We start from the raw sequence: 18,944 nt of genomic DNA on the forward strand, positions 1-18,944 counted from the left end.
GCTTAAGCAACTGAGCCACCCAGGGGTCAAGCATTGCTTTATTTTAGAACTGCACAAATTTCCCTCCTGAGAATCACTGGTTAAAACAAAATCGGAGCTCTGGTCTGCAGTAGCTGACAAAGCACTAATTGTTTTTAGTGATCTTTACAATATAACTTAATTAATGACTGTGTTAAAACCTTCTGCTCCTTATTGCTTTTCCTATTCTTGCTCACTGAACTCCTCTGAATGCTCCAGGTGAGCTTGGGACCTTTTTCGAGCATCCCCACTCCTTCTCATCTACCTGTCCAGGGATTTTTCTGGAATTTGTAAGTCTACTTCAAAGAAGAAATGAGAAAAAAATTACTTGTGAGTCTATTCTTTACCCTAAGTTGGACATTTCTTATAGCAAGGAGACTTTTTCCCCAGGAAATGAAATATAAGGAAAGGTTACAACCACTGTGAAACATTAATTATGTATTACAATTGCAACCTCAGTGCTAAGTCAATTAATAATTCAAATATTCATTGACCACCTGCCATATACACAAAGGAAAATTAAGGAAGGTCTTATGTGTTAGCAGTTTAAGACTAAGTCATCCCCACCTAATCTACATAGGACCAATCAGGCAAGTGGAAAACAGCTCCTAATAAGTAGGGTGTCCCTTTATTACCCAAATCAGGCCACTTCTCAGAGCAGAGCAGAGCAGTCATACATCAGAGAAATCTCTGAATTATATTTGTCTCCTTCTCCCTCCTCATTTCTTTCATCAGCAAGTTCTGTGGACTTTCCATTCAAAATGTCTCCATGATTTGTTCCTTCCTCTCCTTTGCTGCTCCTCAACATCAATCCAGATCCTTCCAACCTCTTTTTTTATACTTCAACAATTTTAAAAAAAATGTTTATTTATTTTGAAAGAGAGAGACTGAACAAACTCACACACAGGGGAGGGACAGATTGAGAGAGAGAGAGAGAGAGAGAGAGGGAAACTGTGAATCCCAAGCAGGTTCTGCACTTCTGCACTGTCAGCATAGAGTCCAACTCAGGGCTTGATCCCATGACCCTGGGATCATGACTTTAGCTGAAATCAAGAGTTGGATGCTTAACCAACTGAGCCACTCAGGTACTCTGACAACTTTTTTTATTGTGGTAAAATAAACATAGCAGAATTTACCAGTTTAGCCATTTTTAAGTGCACAGTGTGGTGGCATGAAGTACATTCACATCATTGTATAACCATCACCATCCTCCATCTCCAGAATTTATCATCTTCCCTAAGTGAATCTCCATGCCCATTAAAAGTATAGAAGGCTTCATGAATGTTCATGTTATACTCATGCAAGGGCCATACTAATCTTCTCTGTATGATTCTAATTTCAGTATGTGTGCTGCCCAAATGAGCACCCCTTGTGACCTCTTGCCTGATTATGGTGATCTTCCAATGCCTCTACTCAGCTACCATCTTGAATGTCCATGCCACCATCAAGGTGGAGCTCTGGGACACAGAGTCATTCTCTGGCTTAAAACACTCCAGTGTCTCCACATTCCTACAAGATGGTATCCAGTCTCTTGGGCAGGGCATCCAAAGCCTCCCACAATCTGCCTCTGCCTTCCTTACCTTATCATCATCATCCTGCTTCCTTCCACCCCACTGTCTCTCAATGACATTTCTCCATATCAGTGATGGGAGCAGCCAATAGGGGCAGGCCAACAAAACTAACCTTGACTCCATGCTTCACATGTAGTTGACTTTGGGTGAATCTGAGTTCCAGTGTCTTCCATCTGTCAGCATCCGCTTTGCTCTCTCATTGAAATGCATTTTTAAGCCTATTCTCTGTATTTCACTTTGCTATGAAACCTTTCTGAGCTGTGCTTGTTCCACAGTGATAATTAGCTCCCTCTTCCTTGGGGCTTCCATGATAGTATAACACTGGTTACACTGATTCTTGTCTATGGTGGTCATGTCCTAAAGATCAGCAGACTTATAAATAGCCCATTTGTAGAAAGAGAGCTAAAGAATAGCATCTCCATTCTTTTAGTCCAACTTCTTCCATGTCTTCAATCTATTTCCATTTTCTTGACAAGTGCAGCTTTCCTTCAGGCTTCTTAGAAACCTGAAAACTGAAAGATCACCTAGATTGAAGAAAGTATCCCTTATCGGTAACTGGCAGGTGGAGTTCCTGATTTTATGGAAGACTATCTGGACACAGACCCATTTCCTTTAATTTCCTTTATAGAGGCATCTCATGGTGAGAGGAGAGTGAAAGCCTAAGCCAGAGAAAACCTTGTAGGACTCTTAGGAGGATGCCTGAACCCGGTTCCTTAGTTCTGAGTCTGGATTATGTGTAAGAAGTGTTGAGGAACCAGAACAAAACCTTTGCTCTTCCTTTGAGACACCATGAGAGCATCCCATTCAGACTACAGGTGCCTGACCCCTGCAGGACTCAGCACAAGGCTGGGGACTTGATGGATGTCCACTGCAATCTTGGAGCCATACGCCTTCAGAGTCAGACAGGGCCTAAGGCTGCATCTCTGCCTCACCTTTGGGGCCTGAGGATGGTGTCAAATTGTGCTCTAAAGGTCTCGCTGGAGGTCAGGCATAGGGAAGACAGGCAGGGGGAGTTGGTGCTTCACTGGATAGGCCTTTTTTTCTCCTCTCCCAGCAGGGGCTTTAAGAATACTCCTTAGTTGAAAGTGTCTCTCTCCTTCATTAATTAATTCATTCCACTATATGCATTTGAGCACTTTTTTGTATCAGGCACCTGTTGAGCCACTGTGGATACCACGGCAGAAAAAAACAGAGTCCTACCCCTCATGGAGCTCATATTGTATTTGTGGAGATAGACGATAATAAAATGAGGACACAGTAATATATGATTATAAAGGAGCAAAATCATATGGAGATAAAATGTAGGGTGACACAAGAGTATATAATAAGGGCCCTGACTTGTTCTGGGGGTCAGACTTCAGTTTTTAGAGATTCAGTACTTGTCTGAGTTCACACAACTAGAAAATGGGACTGTAGCCTGGGTCCTCTGACTTCAAGGACTGTTAACCAACTTGTTAACAAACTTGTTAAGGAGGGTGTACAGCCTCCTCTGGGGGCTGTATTGGGTCACGCATACTATATATGGTTCTAGTTATTTACTCCTTTGATTCCTAGACCAGCTTAGCCTCTCTGCTGGCTCTCTATTTGCCCTACCATAGCACTCATCACACTGCTACAACACCTTCCTTAATTGGCTGCCTTCTCTGTTATACAAGAAGATTCTTAAATTCAAACAGGATGTATGTCTTGTCATTTCTGTATCCCCTTTGCCTGGTCCAGGGCCTGGCAGAAGTTGGGTGCTCTACATGTATTTCTGGAAATAACTAATGTGTGGGAAGAGGCAAGGAGTCAGGGACTGTGTCATTGGGCTCTGGGAGACATGAAGGCAGAAGTAACTTTGGGGGGAGAATGTAGAAAGAGCATGATACTTAAGAAACTAAGAAAAATGTGAGAGTCCCGATATACACAGTGCATTGACACCATGTTTAAGGGGCTCCTGGACAGAGAAAGTCAAAGGAATGCCTTTACTAACTCACTCGGCACTACAGAATTAACTGAGATTTCTCAGAAGAGTTCACTCTGGTGACTTCTGTAGTTCAGATGAATTCACTGATGTCTGGAACCAGCACGTAGGGACAGTTGGGTATCAGGATGCTTTTTGTAGCAAGTTACAGAAAACTCCCAACTCAAATTGTTCTAAGAAATTAGAATATTTCTTATCTTCTGCAATTGTAACTTCAGAGGGTCAAATCTGCATTACTTCCATCCCTGTCTCTTTTCTTTTCAGTGTAGGTGTCTCCCTGAGTCAGACTACAGCAGTTCTAGGTGTCAATGCAGAGACAGCAATGTCCAGAAGATGAGAAGCTGTCCTCTCCTGGGCTTGTTCCCTAAGAATGGGGAAATCTTTCCCAAAAGCTTGTCAGAAACACTCCCTCACATCTCATTGGCTACAATTGGTCACCTGGCCATTCCCAAACCATTCACATACTGAGGGGAGAGGCGACCACGAGCAGCTTATTGTGGAATGGATATTGGAAAGCCCATCACAAACATCTACCCTAACCTAGCAAATTAGTAAGAATGCCTTTTCAAAAGGTATAACTCTTGCCACCCCTCAGGTAACACCATATAGTATATCACTTCCTTTACTAATATCATGGGTCATTCTCCTTGACCTTGGACCTCATGCCCAGGGACAGTGCTGGTCAGCCCCTGGGTCCTTTTACCCACCATAGCCATGAACTCTACTGGGCTGTACCAACCTTAGCATAGGGCTTTCCCACAGTCTGAACTCCATTCCCCAAGCAAAATAAATGGATTTTTTTTTTCATGTAACACGAATCAGTGCTCTATGACAAATGTGCTTTTTTCCACTTATTACTTTGCAATCGTTGGCCATGGATCTTTTATGCCTCTATCTTTATGTCACAGAGATAAAAATGATAGAAAAATGAGAAATCAATTAAGTCACAAGAAAATAACCACAGCTAAACTAAAGCAATTACACCGGGGCTAATAACCTTCCCAGCAACAGTTAGACAGTTATGTCAAGTAAATTTTAAAATAACAGGAGTTGTGTTGACCCAGAAAAACATTGTATTGCCTTTATTGTCAGTCATTGTGATTTCAAGTCCTGGGAGGCTTGATTTAATTAATGGCAGAGCAGCTAAATCTTTATTCATACACAGCTCTCCTGAAAGTTTGCCACAGGCAATATAACTCCTTCTTCTCTTCTTACCCCCCCCCACCCCCCATCTCTGCCTTTCATCCTCTCTCCCTTTCCTTTCTCCCTTCCTTCTTTCCTTTCACAAATATTAATGAAGGATCTGCCATATGCCAGAAACTGATCTAGGTACTAAGTAGCCAGAAATTTCCATGATAGGTGTGTGTGTGTGTGTGTGTGTGTGTGTGTGTGTGTGTGTAAGAGAGAGAGAGAGAGAGAGAGAGTGACACAGCATCTCTGTCCTGTGATTGGGGCAGTTTGTCCATTGGGCCTTTATGGTGTGCTGGATTTGGAATCCAGAAATTAAGAGACAAAGTTCTATACTCAAGAGATACAGCCGCACAAGCAGGTGCTTACACTACCATGAAGCCTTTATGGCGACAGGGATGAGCTGAGGTTGGAGGCTATGGGTGAACAGCTGAGGCACTATTTGGCCCAGGACTGGCAGCAGCAGCTCTGTGTGGAGCTGGTGTGTGGAGGGATAAATGAAGAATGTGAAGTGAGTTTCCAGAAGCAAGGCAGGGTGAGTGTGGAGGAGTGCTTAGGCACAAGGAATGATGTGCACAAAGGCACAGGCATGAGAGGAGTGAGGGACGTCCCTGTTTGTTCTGGCTGGAGAAGTGCGTGAAGGGAAGAACATCAGTAACTCCCTTGAAATAGCCAGGGGACCTTTGAGAAAGACAAGCCATCTTGTCCGAACAGATATTAAATGTATATAACGCTATAATAATTAAAACAATGTGGAATTAGTGGCAAAAAAGCACCTAACCTACTTATTTCTGTGTTCTCTCCTTTCCTAATTATGGCAATTACGATGAACTGAAAATAAAACCATATTTAAAATGAAGAAGCAAATGACAAACTAGGGACATATTTGCAACTCATAAAAAAAGAAAAAGGTTATTGTATAAAGAATATCTCTCAAGATAAAGAAAAAATAAGATAAAAACAAACTGAAGAGATTAACAAGCCCAGAAACAATGAGAGTATTTATAATATAAACATGCATATGATAGAATTGCTGTTTCATACCATGGAGAAAAGATAGATTATTCAGTGAAAGGTGTGGGGACAAATGACCAACATTAAAAAAAACAAATTCAAGTTAGATCTCTAATTCATATGTAACATCAAAACTAAATGCTATTGGGGCAATTGTCAAATCAAATCAAATATGTTTTTTTAAAGTGACATTTTTAATGTACTCCCAACACAGAAATTATTTTCAAATAACTACAGTAATAAATCATTAAAAAGTTAAATCGGGGTGTCTGGGTGGCTCAGTCAGTTAAGCATCTGACTTCGGCTCAGGTCATGGTCTCATGGGCCATGAGTTCAAGCCCCGTATTGGGCTCTGTGCTGACAGCTCAGAGCCTGGAGCCTGCTTTGGATTCTGTGTCTCCCCCCCTCACTCCTCCTCCCCCACTAATGCTGTGTCTCTCTCTGTCTCAAAAATAAATAAAACATTAAAAAAATGTTTTGGGGCACCTGGGTGGCTCAGTGGGTTAAGCGGCTGACTTCGGCTCAGGTCATGATCTCGCGGTCCATGAGTTCAAGCCCCGCGTCGGGCTCTGTGCTGACAGCTCAGAGCCTGGAGCCTGTTTCAGATTCTGTGTCTCCCTCTCTCTGACCCTCCCCTGTTCATGCTCTGTCTCTGTCTCAAAAATAAATAAATGTTAAAAAAAAATTTTTTTAAATGTTTTAAAATTAAATCAAAGTAGAAATAAGTATGTGGAAGAGGCAGTTTCCTAAGAAAGAAATGGAAGGCAACAATGTAAAGAAAAGCATGAGTAAATGTGCATACACGACAGTGTGAGACGTGGGTGTATTAGAGAGAAGCCATATACATTTCATTCATATTTTCTCCTGCATTTATACAAAGTTTTGCATATGCTTTCCTACGATTCTTTTAACTTTTTAAATTCATTCATTTGACTTTTTCATTTCTTTATTTTTTATTTATTTATTTATTTTTAATGTTTTTATTTATTTTTGAGACAGAGAGAGACAGAGCGTGAGCAGGGGAGGGGCAGAGAGAGAGGGAGACAGAATATGAAGCAGGCTCCAGGCTCTGAGCGGTCAGCACAGAGCTGGACACGGGGCTCGAACTCACTGCAAGGTCATGACCTGAGCTGAAGTCGGACGCTTAACTGACTGAACCACCCAGGCACCCAAGACTTTCTCATTTCTGATTTTTTTAATTCATGCTGTCTCCCCTTTCATAATTATGTCAGTCATATCAACCAAAAGCAAAATAAAACTATATTCAAAATGAAAAGGCAAATGACAAACTAGGGAAATATCCTCAATGATTGAAAACATGAAAAGCTCATTACTTAAAGAATATCTTTGAAAATAAAGAAGAGAGAAAACAAAATAAAATTGAGAAAAAAATGGGTAAAAGAATAAAATATGTAATTTACTTAAAAAAGAAAAAATGATAATGTACATATTAAATTTTTAAAATCTCATCCATAATGAAAAAAATACAAGTTAAAACAATGACATATGTATTTTTTGCCTCTCAATTTGGTAAGGATATATGTATGTATGTATGTATGTATGTATGTATGTATGTATATGTATATATATGTGCGTGTGTATCATGCCTGAAGAACAATGAAGCATGAGGCATGGTTCATAAAGTGAATGAACATCTTATTTGAGTTGTTTCTTTTGTCTACTTAAGCTTGGAATTCAAAGTTTAACTTTACCTAAAAGAACTATAAGCAAAAGAATCAAACGCAAGGATCCACAGTGTGGTTAAGAAGGAAAACTAAAAACAACGGTGAACTTTAGCTCTGAGAGATATGAAATTGTTACAAGTTATCCGAGGAGCTAGTTGGAAAACAATAAATAAATTCCTCATGAGATTCCATTTAGGCCTGGTCTTGTGTCAAGGGAGGAGAAGAGGCTCCTGGGTGGCTCAGTCAGTTGAGCACTGGACTCTTGATTTCCACTCAGGTCATGGTCCCTGGGTCATGGGATCGAGCCCCCAGTCTGGCTCCATGCTCAGTGTGGGGTCTGCTCAGGATTCTCTCTCCCTCCCCTCTCCCTGCTCCTCTACCCCACTCTCTCTCTCTCTCAAATTAAAAAACAAAACAAAACAAAAAAGAAGGGAGGAGGAGCTGATGGGGTGGAGCCATATCCCCCTGAGAGAAGTTCTTTCTCCAACAGGAGGAGCCGGACCATGAAAGAGTGAAGCTCCTAACTGAGCAGATAGGAAACCCTTCAGAGAAGCTCAAGGTTGGAGGGAGGTCACTCTGAATCTCCATTGTTCTACCTCAGCTAGGGAGCAAGGAGAAGGATGAGGGCCGAGGGAAACTCGCTTTTGAAATCATCCCTTCATCATCAAATTATACTTAGCTTTTTCCAAGGACACTACAAGAACACACAAGTTGGGCTGTAAGCAAGTTTGTTAGGTCCTGATGGGAAGAAGCAGCTTGAATTGATGGGGGAAGATTAGGGACAGTGAAAGAGCCGTGTGACAGATCTGGCCAGACAGCACAGTGGGAGCCATGTGGTTCACATACTGTATTCACCCTGCTGAGCAGGGGTTTTGACTGATTTCGCAAACTGATGGGAAATCAATCAGGAGAGAACAAGGACATACACTGCCACTGAAATCGATGTGTCAGTTGTGTGACAGACGGTGGAAGCCGCTTCCTCCCAAATGCTCACCCCTGTGACTAGTCGCCCTCCTTTTCCATGTGCCCCTTTCCAACGATGCTATGACTTACCTTTGATTGGTTGTCTAAATACCCTTCATCTTTCCTTCAGGATTCCTCCCAAGTTCAACTTGGTAGAAAGGAAGCAGTATGTTGAAATAACGTAGACGTCAATTTGTCAGTTCAGCAGAGATGACTGGGCAATCTCCAACCTCAGCAAGGCTGCTGGGCTGGCTATGGGATCACCGTCCTGCCCAGCTCCACCTCTGATGCTGGGTGAGTCATTTTGCTTCTTTTAACCCTGCTTTTATGAAAAATTCAAGGGCTGGACTATGTGGTGGATAACATTTTTCCAGCTTTGGGATTTTATGAGACTACAGATGAGCAAAGAGCAAGAATACGTGATTCCCATAATGTCAGAAAACACTTGAAAAATACTTAATACACTTAATTAATAATCAAAGAAATGCATATTAAAATGGTGATATACTTTTTCTTTTTTTTTAATTTAACATTTATTTATTATTGAGAGACAGACACAGAGCATGAGCAGGGGAGGGGTAGAGAGAGGGGGAGACACAGAATCTGAAGCAGGCTCCAGGCTCTGAGCTGTCAGCAGAGAGCCCGACTCAGGGCTCGAACTCATGAGCTGTGAGATCATGGCCTGAGCCGAAGGTAGACACTTAACTGACTGAGCCACCCAGGTGCCCCGGTAAGACACTTTTTCATAACCTCTATGTTTGACAAAGATTTAATAAAGAAGTGATGTCATCTTCCATTGGGTCAGGGGAAGAAGAATCAGAGCTCTTTTTTGCTGTTGGCAGGAATACATCTTTTCTATAGGGCAGCTTATGAATATGCATCTAAAGTCTTAAAATGAGCATCATCTTTGATCTAAGAATTCCACTAGAATGGGTTCTGAAGGAATAATCAGGGACTCATGAATAAATTTAAATACAAAGATTTTTATTGCATCATTATTTATATGATCCGAAACCAAAGGCTGATCTTCCTTCAACCAGGAGAAATTATGGGATGCTCCATGGCAAGCTTGAGGACACTCAAAACAGGATCAGCCTGGCCACATACACACTCAACATGCCAGCGTCTCCCTCAATCCCATCTCATCCACCCACACAGAGCCACGTAGTCAGAGGCGATCCTGCCATATGACTAGTGAGACCCTGCCTTTCCAGGTGGCTGTGGTCTTCTCTGCTGAAAGACCATCAGTGGCCACCATTGGCTGCAGGACAAACCACCTATGGTTTGGTGGTTAAGGCCCTTTATAATCGAGCCTCACCCCACCAGAAAGAGCTTTTTGCCAACTTCTCCCCTCCCCTACTGACACCGCCTGCCTTCCCTTTCCCTGCCACCACACTTACTCTAACCCCCAGTCACCAGGGAGCCTGCTTTCCTCTCTCCTTCAATGGTGGCTTCCAACAAGTGTTCCCTGCCATTAACTGACCTCATTGCCCACACTTTCTAGAATAGTTTTTGTGTATATTGCCTTTTTTTCCTTTTTTGCTCAGTTTTGTTTCAAGTTTGCCTATCTTTCCAATTATAAGGTCTCTGAAACTGGCACTATGTCTTATATTTGAAAGACTACATGCTATAGGAGAAAGAACAGGCATGAAATCAGAAAAACCCATGTTTAAATCCTGTGCCATGTTGGGCAAGTTGACCTCTCTGAGCCTGAGTTTTACCACACATGAAATGCAGACAACAGTAGTTCTTTCATAGAGTTGTAATGTGGTTAATGGGACAATTGTTAACCACTTAGCACAATGCCTGCCCCATAGTACATACTCAGAAAATATTAGTCCCCTTCTTTCACTCTACTTTGGAGAAGTTGGGCTTGATAAACAGTAAGTTTAGATGAAATCTTGTGGTCTGGCCACTTCCCTCAAGGACACCAGGAACAATGAAAGACCTGTAGGGAAGGAGAGCAGGAATTGGCGAACCAGGAAATCCATGGATCTGGACTGCTGGCCCCTTACCTGATGATTGTCAGAGGGATGAAATACACCAGGAAGGCCACGATGGTCATGTATGGGGTCCAGTAGGAGTCGTCAGGCCACAGTGCCCAGCACTGTACTTCACCATTAGAGAGTTTCCTTTTTCCAAATATGATCAGGGTGGGAATGGAGAAGAGGAAAGAGAGGGTCCAGGCAATCATGATGAGGACCTTGGCTTGCTTTTCTGCTCAAAGGAAAGAGAAGTTGGATGGTTTGTTCATGTAGAGATCAAAATCACCCAAGATGAGAACAGTATGAAAGGTGAGAAAGAGACTAAGAATAGTGTCTGACATCTTCACTGGGTGAGGAGCATGGCTGTGTGGTCAGACAGAGGGAACATTGTAGAAGGCATTCATGGTAACATGAGCATCAAAGGAACAGACCAGTGCACATGCAGTAATGGAGGAGAAGGGAGCTAGAAGTGATTCAGGGAGGTAGGAAAATGTCAACACCACCCCCATGCCTTGATGTTCTCAGAAGGAAGGCTGAGAAGCATCCTTTTCAGAGATGTTAGGAGGACCAGGGATCTCATGAGGCAGAGGGTGGAGGGAACCTACTGTGATGTGGTTGACAATGTAAGGGAGTTGTTTCCTGGAGGAATACAGGAAAGTTGTTCTGGGTAGAAAAAGCCATGGGAATTTGGTGAGGAAATAAGCACAGAGCAGGATGGGATTGAGAGAGCAAGTGAGATGGCTGGAAGGCTTTTCCTCTTGGTCAGAGGGATGTGATCCCTGCTGGGTTTCTGCAGACCTTGACAGCATTAGTAACTGTTCCTGCATGCTCTTGTTCTTTCACTGGTTAAAATTCAAATTTTATCTTCTGTAGGTCCTAGAGCCTGGACTTTTTAAGAGTGATCTGCAGCTCCTGGGCCCCACTCAGATTCCACTTGACGGGCTAACAATGGATTCACTTGTGAAAGGAATGGGCAAGGAAGTAATTAGATTCAAAGAATAGGAAACCATGCTTTAGAATTAATTCCACCAAGGTACTAAAAATGTGTCCCCAGAGTCCACCCAGGGCACATGCTTGGAATTACTTTTCTCATACAGGTGCTGGGCTGTACTGGGAAGTCCCCAGTCAGATGTGTCACCAGCAAACACACAGCAGTGGTAAGACTGTTGACCTTCTGATCAGCGGAGCCCATCTGCTATAAAGAGTGACTGTTTGGGGCTTAACACTCAGGGACAGAACAGATGAAATGCAGTCTGGGTATTAGGTAGGCCATCCTCTGTTATCTTCAAAGTTGCCTGTGTCTCCTACCCATAGGAAGGCAGCTTCTTGTTCAAAGTGCTCTTGTCCAGTTCTGTACTTCTGTCTTAGCCTCTACCTTTTATGCATCATAAAAGGTAGAAGTCTCTACCTTCTTTGTTTTTAGCAATGGAAGTTACACATGATAATTACAGACATACTAGCAGAGAAATAGAAGCAAAGAGAAGAAAAAAAAGTCCTTGGTGGCACCACCCAGAAATAGCCAGACTAAATTTTGATAGTGCATTCATATATAATACAATAGATTACACATATAAAAATGAGAGCATAATATATATGCTGATTTTCAACCTAATTTTTTCCCCTGGAAAAAATTTTATGACCATCTTATCATGTCAAGAAAATCTTTTGTCAAAAAATTTTATGACATCTTTTCATGTCTACATCTACACAAGCGGCATTCAGAGTTTTTCAGGCAGTGAAAGCCTTTCATCAAATGTTAATTTTATCCTGGGCCCAGTGCAGGATGCCTGGGTAGCTCAGGTTGAGGCTAGGTGACAGCCAGAAGCTTCCAGGCCTGTCTTGGAGCAGGTCTACAAAATGAGCCCTCCGGGCCCAGTGTGTGAAATATAATTTGAAAAGCACTGATACATTCCTCCCCCACCCCCAACTGGTTACACTAAACTGCAATTTTATCCATAGCCTCTTATTAAGTATTTAAATTGTTTCTGATTATTTTTATTACAAATAATTTATATGTATCTCTTTGTACTGCTATTGCCTTAGGATAAACTCTTAGAAACAGATTTTGGCAAATATTATTAAATTTCTCCCAGAAGTGTCTACAACTTATGGTTCCCGCCAGAAGTCTACAGACACGACTATCTTGTTATACCCTCCCAACCCGGAGAAGATTCCCCCTCTAACTCTTGTTACCTCATTGGTAAGATTTCATATCCAAATGTTTAATTCTTGCAATTGTTTAGTTAGTGGTCCAAAAGAGTATTTCTATGTATGGTCTGCTCATTTTTCTTTGTTTCTTAATAATTTGTTCATGTTCTTCGCCCACTTTTTCTATTGGTATGTTCTTCTATCCTTGCCACAGTTCTTTACAAAAACAATATTACCCCTTTGTCTGTTGTATACAAATATTTTCTCACTTGTCATTTTGCTTCTTAAGCATGTGTACAATATTTATTATTTGTATAAATAGTTTTAAAGTTCTGATGTAGTGAAAACAACATTTATTTCCCTTATTGTTTCTGCCTTGGGTGTTATTCCTAGGAAGATCTTTCTCTCACCAAGACTAAAAAAAAAAGTTTTACTCATACTCATCCCCTTTCAAGTTTAAAATTTTTACTTTTTTCAATCCAACTGGCATTTACTTTATAATTAGCTGTGGCAGATAGCAGTCTAATATTTTTTAAGTGGCTAGACAACTATAATAACACCATATACTGAGTAATTCATTCTTTTCTAATTGACATTATTCCATATGCTTTCCATACATTATTCTGGTTTCAGTATCATGTTTTTTAAAATTATCAAACTTTTATATTATGTTTTAATATCTGGCATCACATATTTCTCTTCATTATTAACAGATGTTTTCCTAATTGTTCTTATATTTATTTATCCTAAAGGGCCTTGAAATGTCAACTTCTCTGGAGTGGCTGGCTAAGGAAACTACCACTTTAGTAAAAAGCATTAAAAAAAAATCAGTAAAATGTGGCCTCCCCTTCCCCTCTCCTTCCTTTGCTTTAGTTGTCATTGCCTTGTGGCTGCAAAGCCACATGTGACTCTGTGTGGCTTCCACCTGCTCCTGTTCTCCACAAAGGTGTGCTGCCTGGTGGGGAATTGCTTTCTGTTGTCTTCTCTTTGTTCAGTCACGTAAACCCTTAGCTCTGCCCCTCAGGGCTGCCCTTAAATTCCAATGAGCTGTGACATCAAGAGACTCTAGCATCGGGTTCCCTGTTCTCACCTGTACCTCTCCCCCAAACTCCTGCACAGCCATACAGCCTTCCTGGGGGTGTGGCACCCATGTGTGCTAGGAATTCCTTGAAGTTTCTGGGATTTGGATGGCTTCTTTCCTTGGCTCCCACCCAGCTCCAGGTCTCCTCTATTTTGACCGGGGCCAAGGTCAGACACTTAACAGACTGAGCCACCGAGGCACCCCAAGTGTCCTCGATTTCTATGGCTCTTCCATGACTTCAGAGGAATTGGCAGCGAGGAAGGGAAAACGGTTAATGTCGATTTCCAACTTTCATCTTTCCCCGAAGCCATTGGAGATGATTATTTTCTAAGTGCCCAACACTGAACCTGTATTAATTTTGTAGTGAGGAAATAAATTGCTTTACATCTTTAACAGAACACTGTGATATTCATTCCTGCCTTTTCTGTAATTTAGGACACTGTTCATAATATTGCAGTGTTTCTAGAACTCGTCATATCTTCCAAGAGCTAAACATTTGATTTTTTTTTTAATCTAATGAGTATGGTGACATGGGTAACTGACCATGTTTTCCTTCTGTCTACGGATTCCCTAAGCCTCCACCTTCTGCCAAGCATCCTGAGACACCTCTCACATGTTTTCTTATATGATTTCCCTTCACTCATATTTCTGCACTTTGAAATACCCTGGTGTATGTGTTTTTTGTATGTCCCCACTCAAACCTTCCTGGGGCCTACTGGGCGTAAATAAATAGATGAATGAATAAGTATATCACACTTTCGTATAGAGCATAAAATGTTTCCCCATTTTCCTTCATCTCACTCCCTGCTTCCTTCTTTATCATAATCACTGAGGCAATGGTAGTGCCTAGAAAGCTCAGTAGTGGTCATGTACCTTCACACACACACACACACACACACACACACACACACACACACATACACACACACACAAACAAAAACAACCCTAGAAAAAGCCTAAAACAGGTGTAAATTATATTTTTAAATTGGTTTTAACTGCACACAACACATCAATATACCTTCTTGTATGTAAGTCCCTGTGGTCACTATGACTAGTCCAAATCCCATCCCCAGAAGTGAGGACTATTTGGTGTGTGTCCTTGGAAGCAATTGCTTATTACTTTCTTTTCTTTTCTTTTCTTTTCTTTCTTTCTTTCTTTCTTTCTTTCTTTCTTTCTTTCTTTCTTTCTTTTTTTTTTTACTATCCATTGCTATCCCAATACCTCACTGAGAGGCAAGATATATGGTAGTCAAAGACACCCATGCTGTCTTGGGTTCAAACCTTGCCCCTACACCTACCAGCTGTGTGATCTTAGGCAAGTTACTTTAACTATCTGAATTGCAATTGTCCAGACTATAAGATTCAGATAAAAATAGCATCTATCTCCCAGAGATGTTGTAAGAATTAAAGTACCTAACATTCATAAAGAGCTTAGAATCGTGAATGGAATATAGTATGCAATCAATAAATCTAAGCTACTGAAACTTCTACATAGGCTAGCCAGCCATTCCTCCAACGAGAGAATCCCTGCTATTCTAAGCAACATTACCATAAACGACATGTGTGCATACTTGCATGCATGTGGGTGTTTGTCAAGAGAAGATACCAAAAAGTAGAATTCCTATGTCAAAGGGCACATGTGCCAATATTATCTGATATATTCAAGAGATTCTGATGACATTAATTCTACTTATTCTAACGTTCTGCTTGTTCTGTTCATTTTGCTTTCTTAGTTGTAAACTACACAGAATGGTATTTTAAAGTATTATCTATTGGCCATGTTTTGACTTTTGTCCCATTTTCTATATCTGATTGCACCTCATCTTTGTAGTCAAGATTTCACATTAGGTTCTTCATTTCATAAGTTTTCATGGGCTGCTTGGGAAAGCGTGGTATGGGTCACTGAACATTGGGTTATTACTTGCTTTCAGGGGTCATGGAGGAAAGTAAGCTCTGCCCACGGGCAGAGTAATGGATAATTAGTCTCATGACTAGGTACCCATCACCCCTCCAAGGACTCATTGATTCCTAAGACCCCCAACTCTGTCTCTCCAAATCCAACACCCCCACGATTAGGAGGAAGAGACCTCCATCCCTGTTGCCTCTCTAGGGCAGGGGAGGCCAAAGGGAAAGGAAACATGCAGTGATCAACCCTCCTTGTTGTGCTCCAGAAATCACCCGTTAGTTTCCTTGAGTCCTTCCTGCCCTGGGCCTTTACACAATCTTAACACTTCACCCACATTACTGTAGCCTGTGGGTACTGGCAACCGTGTGGCTTCAGTCTTCCCTCTGACCCATCTGCATCCTCCTAAGGATTCCTTACTATCACTGGATCAAGGAGAATGTTCTTTGTTTCCAGTATTGTTATGAATTAAAAAAATCTTTCCAATTATTTCTATGGTTTGGGAGTACAGAGGGCAAGGTGCTTGTTTCTGGAAAATGAGCAAGTTGAAGTGGGAATATTCATTTCTTGGGAGAGGTGTATGTGTCAACACTGCTCTAAAGGAAGAGGCCAGAGGCATTAGGGTCAAGGGAAATGGTCACAAAGTGGGCCCAGCAAACTACCCTCCTTAGTAGCTCTTGACCATTCGTGGGAACCATTAGCTTTTCCCCAGGCATCCTGCCTCTCTTTCTACATCTTTATGGACAATCAGACCCATTAAATAGAAAGAAAGCAGAGGAGGAGAAAGTGGGATGAAAAAAACCATAGAAGATATTAGTGAGAACAATCCCACTCTCACCCAAGGATGATTTCTTACAGAATAGTGCTTGGTTGAGCCAGCTCACCTCCTTGCAGGAACTTCATGGGGTAGACGATGGCATGGTATCTGTCTATGCTGAGGGACACCAGGACATAGGTAGAGGCATAGAGCAGCACAACCTGAAGACAGAAACGAGAGGGGGTGCATGACTTCATAGAAGTGAGGGAATCCACACAATGGGAAGAAGAATGTTCTGTGCTATTGAGAAACCTGCGCACCAAACCTAGGGAGGGATGAAGTTTGGGTGAGGGAGAGAAATGATTCACTCCCTGTGTCTACAAGCAGATTGCTGTTCTTGGTGCTGCACTTGTCATTGTTAGTCGTAGCTGGGGAGAATGCTTCCAGATCACCCTTCCTCACTCATTCATTTGGCTTCTTGGAGACTCCACATCTCAGGATCAGTCTCTCTTGACACTTGCATGGTACATTTGTTTGTAATTGACTTTTAAAGCTAACCTAATTTTCCCTGCCACAATTGACATTCCAGAATAATTAGAAACAAACGTTCATTTGCCTTTTATCAGTGTGAGTTGTTGAGAGACAATGGAAGGGATCTGGTTTCTGGGAGCCCACGTGCTGTTTAGAATCATTTATCATCATCTGCATTGACAGTCTCAGAGCTCACTTCCTCCTCCACTTCTCTGGTATAACTGTTCATTAAGGCCAGTCCTTGGGTCCCCCCCTTTCCTCCTTCCCACCCTCTCTTTTATTAACCTTACTCATGCCCTTTAATTATCCTAAGTACAGTGTTATTTGCATAGTTTGCAGAGAAGGAAATTGGGATATAAGAGGTTAACATCTCTCATGTTACAAGCATAATCAAAATGTAATTAAATGAAATATTTCTGAAAGAATGATCAAGGTGGAAAGTTTTCAGGTAACTTTGAGCCTTATTTATACCAAGAGTCTAGTCATATCTCCGCTTTGTAACCTTTGGATCAATTCCAGAGCAGGGAAGAATAACTCAAAGACCAGAGTCTAAGGGTGAGTGTCTGAATCTCTCCTAAAAACAAAATAGAAATACTGTGACTTTGGCAATAACTTTTGTCTGAATTTATACCTTATTGTTCCTTCTCTCATTCAGAAAAATAACAATCAACTATGTTATTGTTCTCTATTATTTTTATTTGTATAACACCACCGCAAATGCGTCCTGGCACTAATGTTGTGGAAGGTGCCACAGGGTAGGAGTTCTGATTAAAGATTGAAGGCTTTCCTGAGGGATATAAGAAGAAATTCTCCTCTTGCTAAAAAGATGCAATATGGACAGGGAGAAGAATTTTGGCCAAATTTAACCAAAAAATTTAGACAACAGTCTTCTTAGAGAAAAGTGGGATTTGTACGTGTGACCTATGAATTCAGAACTATTAAGGATGGCCACACACAGCATAGGAGGTGGCATTCGAGGAATATGAGAAAGAAAGCTCCCAAGGGCAGAACTCTATGGGATGGAACATCTTGGTGAGAAGGTCGTAAGAATCTCAGCCATCTTTGACTGTGTTGAGTGACTGTGACCTTGAGGAACTTGCCAACACAAGTTCAGAATTTGAAGCAAGATGAAAAAGGTCACAATAAGGAGTGGCTGGAGGAGTAGGCGATGTTAACACAAAGAGATGTACTTTCAGACAGTCAAAAAGAGTAGTTAATTTCAAGGGTCTTCAAACATGTAGGCAGGGTAAAAAAAAAATTAAAGGTTACATAAAAGAAATGCATCTCAAATTGTCATGCCTCTTTTTTACAAAAATAAATGCCAGAAAACAGCATAAAAACATGTTCAGAGTTTTGAAAGAAAAATTATGATCCAAGAATTTTGTAAATATCATTTCTGTGCCAAGGCACAGAATAGTTTTCTTAAATGTATAAAAAAAGAAAGTATAACATCACATAATCTCCTGAAAAATCTTCCTTGAGGAAATATTTCTGCTGACTGAGCATTGTTTAAAAATTAAGAACTCTAGAAGAGGGACGGGATTGAATAATAATAGCTATGGTAAGCAATGAGTCCCCCCAAATCCCACAAAATGTTTACAACATCATTATGAAGATAGTTAGGAAACATTCCAGGGAAAAATCTGGGGAATTGAGTGAGAAGAGAGAGTAGAAGGAAAAAAGTCATATTATATATTTCCATTTGGTCATTTTAGACATCTCTGTTGTTTTTTACTTTGATAGAGACATATTACATTTAAAAATTAAAGATAAGCTATGACACAAAATAAAAGGGGGGAAAATAATTTATTAGCTTCTTATGGCTATTGTAACAAATCACCACAAGCTTCATGGTTTAAACCAGCATAAATGCACTTTCTTACACTTCTAGAGACTAGAAGTCCATAATCAGTTACACTGGGTCAAAAATTAAGGTGTTGGCAGGGCCACCCTCCCTCCACAAGCCCCAGAGGAGAATCCATTCCTTGCCTCTTTCAGCTGAAGGTGGCTGCCAGTATTCTTTGACTCGTGGCCACACCAATCTCATCTCTGAGTCTATGGTTACAATGGCTCTTCTGTCTGTTTGTCAAATCTCCCCCCTTCCCTTTAATAAAGGATATATGTAATTACACTTGAA

The 18,944-nt window shown here is 41.2% G+C and overlaps 1 protein-coding gene and 1 non-coding gene across 4 annotated transcripts in view; both read right to left on the reverse strand.

The window, feature by feature from the left end:
* The window catches only part of NPSR1 (neuropeptide S receptor 1), a 76,593-nt gene that overhangs the window by 31,481 nt on the left and 26,168 nt on the right, over positions 1–18,944 (reverse strand). For all 3 annotated transcript variants that reach the window (XM_053218242.1, XM_053218241.1, XM_053218240.1), the window contains 2 exons: positions 16,404–16,497; positions 10,418–10,619 (listed from right to left, as the gene is read on the reverse strand). In XM_053218242.1, the coding sequence (XP_053074217.1) occupies positions 10,418–10,619; positions 16,404–16,497 (296 nt within the window). The remainder of the gene's footprint in view (positions 1–10,417; positions 10,620–16,403; positions 16,498–18,944) is intronic.
* On the reverse strand, positions 1,278–1,384 carry LOC113604265 (U6 spliceosomal RNA). Its single transcript, XR_003426143.1, has one exon. It is a non-coding gene; the product is annotated as a U6 spliceosomal RNA (small nuclear RNA).

This window comes from Acinonyx jubatus, chromosome A2 (genome assembly GCF_027475565.1).
Source record: "Acinonyx jubatus isolate Ajub_Pintada_27869175 chromosome A2, VMU_Ajub_asm_v1.0, whole genome shotgun sequence".
In the NCBI taxonomy this organism is placed as follows: domain Eukaryota; kingdom Metazoa; phylum Chordata; class Mammalia; order Carnivora; family Felidae; genus Acinonyx; species Acinonyx jubatus.